Source organism: Fragaria vesca, linkage group LG2 (genome assembly GCF_000184155.1).
Source record: "Fragaria vesca subsp. vesca linkage group LG2, FraVesHawaii_1.0, whole genome shotgun sequence".
NCBI lineage: Eukaryota > Viridiplantae > Streptophyta > Magnoliopsida > Rosales > Rosaceae > Fragaria > Fragaria vesca.
In genome coordinates, this window is record NC_020492.1 from 8882621 (window position 1) to 8890102 (window position 7482).

A 7482-nucleotide genomic window follows, 5' to 3' on the forward strand; every position below is an offset into this window, starting at 1 on the left:
ATGAGAATGACAACGAGAGGGCAAAATTAGTGAGGGATTTCCAGAAGGCTGATGCAGTGGACTGGCAAAGCATAAGCTCATTTCTTATTTCTTTTGGTTTTTTGATTTTATTTTAATTTTTAAAGCATTAGATGGCAAAGAATGTGCCATTTTGCATGTGGACTGTTCTTACTTCTTAGTATCTAATCTCAAATGCACGCCTTCTTCTTCCAACTAATTAAGCCCATGTTGGGCATTTTTTTTAAATAAAAAGAAACGGAATTCTTTCAAGCCCAATTGAAGAGGCTTATCTAATCACTAAATTGTCCAGCTTGGTTACTGTTGGACCATCATTGGGCTCCCTTATTGCTTATCCAGCTTGGTTACTGTTGGGTCAAACTAGTGGCACCTAAATTATAACCACTACAAGATATTAATGGGTTGGTCAATTAGTCAGTGAAAAATCAAAAGCACAATCATGATTTGAAATCTAGCATAGGCAATTCTAGGACATGGCATTTGTGACCAACAACAGAAATGAGGTAAGTCAATTACTAATTTTAACTATTTCCTTGTCCAATTCTATCAAAAAACCTTTTCCCATGTCACTGAGACAACACCAAATATGTCGCAACTTAAAACGGATTATCCGAAACCAAACAGAACCGACCCGAACCCACGGTCCCTCACTCTAGGACACCAAAATGAAATCTCAAATGAGTCAAATCCCAACCTTATCTCTCAAAGTCCCAAACTATCCCATCAGAAAGTGTCACAAAACAAAAACCCACATGTAAAAATGTAATTTTGTATGAAAGCCCAAGCATTGTTGAGTGCTTGGCGCGCGTGCGGGTGTATTAGAAAACGAAAGAGGTAGAAGAGTCACATTACATGTTCACACACAAACAGAAAGAGTGAAAAAAAGAAGAAACAAAAAGGGAAATGTCAACAAGCCTCCCTCCTCCTCCCTCCTTTACTAAATTTAGTAGAAGAGCCTCTCTCTCCCTCTCTTCTCCTCCACATAGCAAAATCACACACACAGACTCAAACAAACACACAGACCGACCTTGTTAGATACACACAGATCTGAGAATCAACAACAACAACAAGAATACCTACAGTATATTTATATTTATATATTTATATATATAGAACCCAACCCATTATCAATTTTATACATGTCTCCGGCGCCGAACAACCACGAGTTTCAGGAATGGTGGAACAAGCAGAGACAAACCAACCCCGAAAACAGCCTCCTCCTCCACGACGATTCCGCCGGTCACATACTCACCGTCGAGATCAGCAGCCCCGGCGCCGATCGGACGGTCGGCAAGGACCGTTCCCGGAGCGCCCGCCAGCTCTCCTGGCTCTGGCTCTTGAAACTCCAACAAATCGCCGCCTTCTTTGCCTCCGTCGCCAATTCCTTCGTCGGCCTCATCCGCACCGCCAACCGCCGCATCGCCTCCCCCGATTCGCCGGCCGACTCGTCCTCCTCGCGCCTCTACCGCGTCATCAAGGTCTTCCTGATCTTCGTGCTCCTGCTGTTGTTTGTTGAGCTCGTGGCCTACTTCAAGGGCTGGCATTTCAGTCCGCCGACGGTGAGGTCCGCCGAGGTCGTCGGAATCGTCTACGCCAATTGGCTCCACGTCAGAGTCAATTACCTGGCGCCGCCGCTGCAGAGCTTCACCAACGTCTGCATTGTGTTGTTTTTGATACAGTCCGTGGACCGCGTCGTTCTGGTGCTCGGATGCTTATGGATCAAGTTCCGGCGAGTCAAGCCCAAGGCCAACATGGAGTACAAAACGACGCCGTCGAGTGAGGAGGAGGGCGGGACTGAGAATGTGGAGGATTATCCTATGGTGCTGTTGCAGATCCCTATGTGCAATGAGAGGGAGGTAAGATGATGTAGGTTTCTAATCCCTTTATAATTTACTAGTTAGTTACAAATTAGCTAGAATGGAAGTGTTGAAAGTGTTGAAATGTGGTTGCATTCGTTGGGGGGACAGGTGTACCATCAATCGATTGCGACGGTTTGTATTCAGGACTGGCCGAGAGAGAGGATGCTTGTGCAGGTTTTGGATGATTCCGATGATTTAGAGGTTCAGCTTCTTATCAAGGCTGAAGTACAAAAGTGGCAGCAAAGGGGTGTTCCCATAGTGTATAGACATCGGCTTATACGCACAGGGTATAAGGCAGGGAATCTTAAGTCTGCCATGAGCTGCGATTATGTTAAGAATTATGAGTTTGTGGCCATATTCGATGCTGATTTTCAGCCAGGACCGGACTTCTTGAAGAAGACCATTCCTTATTTCAAGGTAAGAATTGAGCTTATTAGTTAAGATTTGTGATTAAGGAGTTGATATATTGGATACATGTATACTTGGATAGAATGGGACTATACAGTTTGGAATTGAAGCCAATCTTTATGATCATATTCACAATACTTGAATACATGTGTGGTTCTCATAGGAAGTCATATCTTACTAGTTGGTTCTAAGACATCATCTGTTCCTGCTGCGATTGCAATACTGTTCTGAATAACTTGAATCTCCGGACATTACTATCTGTATATAGAATATCTATGTACTAGAGTATTTTAAAGTGAAGTGAAAAGAAGATTTAGCATTCAGTTAGTACACAATATTCTCTAGTGATGTCGTTAGGGTTTATGTCACCTCCATGACCCTAGTGTTCATAATCTTCTCAAGCTCAAAGTAACTCATGGTCATCCTAGATGAGTTTCCTGCAAGTTTCACACCGTTGGCATATGTAGCATTTGTTTTTGTTGATGGGTTTAAATAAATTTCCACCTTGTTTTAACAGCAGTTAGTGTCTAAATGAGGTTAGATGCCATGACAACACAGAAAGTTGATCAGATAAGTACTTGTACTTGCTAAATCCTGTTAATGTCATGTACATGATATTGCATATACACCTGTTGAACATAAAGTGTTTTTTATAACAATTTTTGTTTGTTTGAGTGTTAATCTGTCCCACTGTTCGCTGCTGTACTCATCTCTTGAACAGGGATTTTTTTGAACTGCTCTTTCTTGAAATGAGAGGTCCTCATTTGCTGGACTAAGTATTGGTTCTAAAATTTTTCATGAAGGGTAATGATGATCTAGGATTGGTCCAGACAAGGTGGTCTTTTGTAAACAAGGATGAGAACTTGCTCACCAGACTGCAGAATATAAACTTATCGTTCCACTTTGAGGTTGAACAACAAGTCAATGGTGTGTTTATCAACTTCTTTGGTTTTAACGGTACAGCTGGTGTCTGGAGGATTACGGCCCTCGAGGAATGTGGTGGTTGGCTGGAAAGGACTACTGTTGAGGACATGGATGTCGCAGTTCGTGCTCATCTTTGTGGATGGAAGTTCATATATTTGAATGATGTCAAGGTATGTATGTTTTCTATTGCCAAAGTTTCTTCTTACACATTTTAATGCTAATAAAATGGCTAACTTGCTGGCTTTTCAGTGTCTTTGTGAACTTCCAGAGTCCTATGAGGCATACAAGAAACAGCAACATCGCTGGCATTCTGGTCCAATGCAGTTATTTCGCATGTGCTTCGTTGACATACTCCGCTCAAAGGTATATTAGTTCCTTTCTATTGGTTATTATATTAATAATAGAAAAAGTAAGGCACTGAATCTTCTAAAAGGACTTGATTGTCTGTAATGGTGAGGAAGTGATGGAGTGATTTGCCCTTTTGATGATAAAGATAGAGGATTGTGACATATTTAAGTACATAAATGAACATAAGTTTTGTTGTTTTGACATTCCAGGTGAGTGTGACCAAGAAGGCAAATTTGATATTTCTCTTTTTCCTCCTCCGGAAGCTTATACTGCCATTTTATTCATTCACTCTATTTTGTATCATTCTTCCATTGACCATGTTCCTGCCAGAAGCTCAAATACCAGCATGGGTGGTTTGTTATGTTCCTGGAGTTATGTCCGTCTTAAATATCCTTCCCGCACCGCGTTCATTCCCCTTTATCGTCCCTTACCTTCTCTTTGAGAATACCATGTCCGTCACAAAATTCAATGCCATGATATCAGGCTTGTTTCAGTTTGGAAGTTCCTATGAGTGGATAGTTACAAAGAAATTAGGAAGATCATCAGAAGCAGATTTAGTTGCTTATGAAAAGGAGGCTGACCCTCTATTGGAAACTACAGCTGGTCTTCAGAGATCGGCCTCAGAATCGGGGCTTGCTGATCTGACTAAACTAGGGACATCTAAGAAACCTGGCAAAAGGAGAAGAAACCGTTTATATAGGAAGGAACTTGTAATAGCCTTTGTATTGTTGACTGCTTCAGCAAGAAGCTTGCTGTCTGCCCAAGGAATTCACTTTTACTTCCTACTATTTCAAGGGATAACCTTTCTAGTGGTTGGTCTCGATTTGATTGGAGAGCAGGTTAGTTAAGTTGGAGTAGTGCTTCCGAGTAGTGTTGAGCTCCTGGAATGTTCTATGGGGTGCAGGACACTTCGAACAAGCTTTGAGGCCCATATTGATGGTCGAATGAGAAAGTGCATGCTCCTGTGGTGGTAGTTCCCCAATTCAAGCCATTCCATTGTGCTTGGAATGTATCTGTAGTTCATATAGAATACTGTATGTATCATTGTTGCCAGGCCACATTTCATAAAGATCACCTCAAATTTTTTTGATTAGGGTAACAGGGAGCCAAATCTGTTTACTACCAGTGAGTGTACAAGTTACCAGAGCCAAATGGCAGGCATTGTTCCACCATTACATTTGTTATTCTTTACACTTGTGTTATTGACAATTTGTGTGATTAATTGATTATATCAGTTTGAAATTCATGTGTCCAAACTCCTATTGTGAACTTGGTTGCTTCTGATGGTAGGTTGCAAAATATGACGTGTGATTTGATAAGGACTGAGATTTCAAATAGAAGAATGATAACATGAGCAACCACAATTTAACATGGTGTGGTAAAAAGGAGAAGACGTCTAAACATTCAACAAAATCAGAACAAGTTGTCCAGGAAAAATTTAGTACCAATGTACAGAATAATCATATATCAAAATAAGCCCGATAGAGCAAAATCTCAAACACTAATCAGTGATGCCTAAAATGAAACAAGCAAGACTTTGGCTATTGTAAATAATCTCTGATAGTTGCATATATGCCATATCCTGTTGGTAGTAAAACAAGGATTTTATGCAGCAGCACCGGCTGACTTCCCCTTCTTCCTCTGGAGTTTCTTCATGTAAAACTCTAATTCTTTCCCTTCCAAAATGTACCTGTAATACAAGTTCAAAAGTTAGATATATGAACTTGAAATGATGCCACGGTTACCATTAACGAAACAACTGTCAATATGCTTACCCATCAGCTCTGCCACATTGGCCTGGGCGGGAAGAAATGCAAGCCAACAACCTACCACCACTAAACTGCTCTTCAATGTGGGAATCAAGAGTACGATCTTTCTGGCGCTTCTCAAGCTTCCTCAAGAGATTGCCACTCTTTTTGGTTTCTTCTGTGGTGCCATCTGCCTCCTATAATAGTCATCAGTAACAAATAAGAGCAATTCATTTTCATTTCATTCTCGTAGAGTATAAGAACACAGTACACTGCTTTCAAATTCCCAAATATCTCTGTTTCATAATGACTATCCCAAAACTCATTGCAGCTGCATAAACAACAATAGAAAAAAGGACACTGCTGTATATAATGCAACGAGTGTATTAAAAAGTTATTACCTCTGCAGCAACATCCTTGGCATCCTTCTTAGCAGCAGTCTTTTTCTTCCTCCCGATATCAACATTGTAGTGCTGTAGATACCATTGCCTAAAAGGAGCAGCATCCACCTGAACAATTGCACTCTTCACAAGAGTCTGTGTCCTAACAAGTTCATTGTTTGAAGCATTGTACACCACATCGAGTATACGTGTCTTGCGAGTGACAGCCTCACTACCCCAGGAAAAGTTTCCAGTATCCAATCTCAGGGCCCTCCATTTCACATTGCCACCTCTAACACGGATCCTCCTTACAGTTTTGTTGCTAGAGATCTTGGTATTTGCTGGCTGACGACCAAGCTCATATCTTGAAAACCAAACAAAGGAGTATAAGCAAAAGTACATTTTACATCAAGTAGCCAAAGTCCCCTATGTAATTGCATACTGATATTTCAAAAGAGTTCACTATGTTTTATCCTTCTTAACTCAGAAAACTGGAACAAATAAGCAACAATACAACTCTAGAAGTATTCTAAAACACGAAGAGATTAAAGCAACGGTAAAAATTATACAAAGTTGGTTAATCCACCATATATTATGCACATGTATTGGTCATTAGAGCCAGTCAAGCCTCTTCTGTTCAAATTGCACAAAGAATACACACAGCCATTCAAATGTACCCATAACACAAGCTATTCTAATATCGACATCGCAAGATTCAATAGGCATACATGTTCAGTAAGGAAGAACAAAATTGCCATATTCCCAATAACACATTGTGACTTGCACAATATAAACATCAAACAAGGATCTGATCCCTCTGTCAGTTGACAATTATAAGCACATTCTCAGGGTATCAAATTCAAGAAATAATACAAGTAGAAACATTTAAGACCCCAAAACATAATCTAGAGCTTAAGTAAGCCAAGAAACATACTTTAGAAGATTTCAAAGAGAAGGACTTACTTTCGCTTCTTCCTCCAAGCTTTCTTCTTGCCACCAGTGGCGCGCCTCTTGTGCATAGAGTCCCTGGAAATACCTGGAAAAAGCATATAAACAAATCCATAAAAACCCAGAAACCAAACTGAAACAATTCAACTTAAGCTGCAAAAGGAGGATAGATCGTGTACCCATTTTGCCTCACTGCCGCTCCCGCTCTCTTTCTCGTTCTAAAGTTGGTCTCACTATTTTCCCACTTTAAATATGAGTGCTGTGAAACCCTACAAGGCCCCAACTCTACCTTGAAGGTTCTTTACGTCATTTTACCTTTTCTGTTTTATTTTTATACCTTTTCTTCTCAACCTGGGGTTAAATTAGTAAATTTATACCGAATCTACAGCTTGAATTTACAATATCATTTAAATTAGGGAAAATTCTCCTTCACCAAAACACCTCCCATGATGTTGTGCCTTTAGGCTCTCAATTGAATGTTGTTTCTCACCAAAAAAAAAAAATTATGCACATGCTTCCCCTTTAGAGCAAGTCCACCCTTAGAGCAAAAATGAGACCCATGCCTTAAGCCACCTCAAAAGAACACCCAGAAAAAAAAAAGAAAAAAAAAGAAGATTAAATTTAGTTTATTCTTTCAAACTTTAAGGCTAAAATCAGTTCAGTCTCTCATTTTTTATTTTAATCAAACTCATCCCTGAATTTTTAAATCGCACCCAGTCAACTACAAATTTCAAATTTTCGTCTGATTATGACGTCATGCGCTGAGTTGGAGCCAACAAGAGGTTCCACATTTTAGTTTTTGGTCCTAATTTTTGCCGAAAAACGCAAACTACTATGTTACTATTTTTC

The 7482-nt window shown here is 40.1% G+C and overlaps 2 protein-coding genes across 2 annotated transcripts; one reads left to right on the forward strand and one right to left on the reverse strand.

The window, feature by feature from the left end:
* Positions 1 to 957: 957 nt before the first annotated feature.
* LOC101303573 (probable xyloglucan glycosyltransferase 6-like) lies at positions 958 to 4796 on the forward strand. Its single transcript, XM_004290110.1, has 5 exons — positions 958 to 1874; positions 1986 to 2294; positions 3089 to 3379; positions 3459 to 3572; positions 3767 to 4796. Exons 1-5 carry the CDS (start codon positions 1158 to 1160, stop codon positions 4403 to 4405), a joined length of 2070 nt encoding a protein of 689 aa, XP_004290158.1. The 5' UTR covers positions 958 to 1157; the 3' UTR covers positions 4406 to 4796.
* A 97-nt stretch (positions 4797 to 4893) lies between these two features.
* Positions 4894 to 6886, reverse strand: LOC101303866 (40S ribosomal protein S8-like). The gene is made up of 5 exons (XM_004290111.1): positions 6813 to 6886; positions 6649 to 6721; positions 5707 to 6049; positions 5333 to 5502; positions 4894 to 5247 (listed from the first exon to the last, which is right to left on the reverse strand). Exons 1-5 carry the CDS (start codon positions 6814 to 6816, stop codon positions 5163 to 5165), a joined length of 675 nt encoding a protein of 224 aa, XP_004290159.1. The 5' UTR covers positions 6817 to 6886; the 3' UTR covers positions 4894 to 5162.
* Positions 6887 to 7482: the final 596 nt, after the last annotated feature.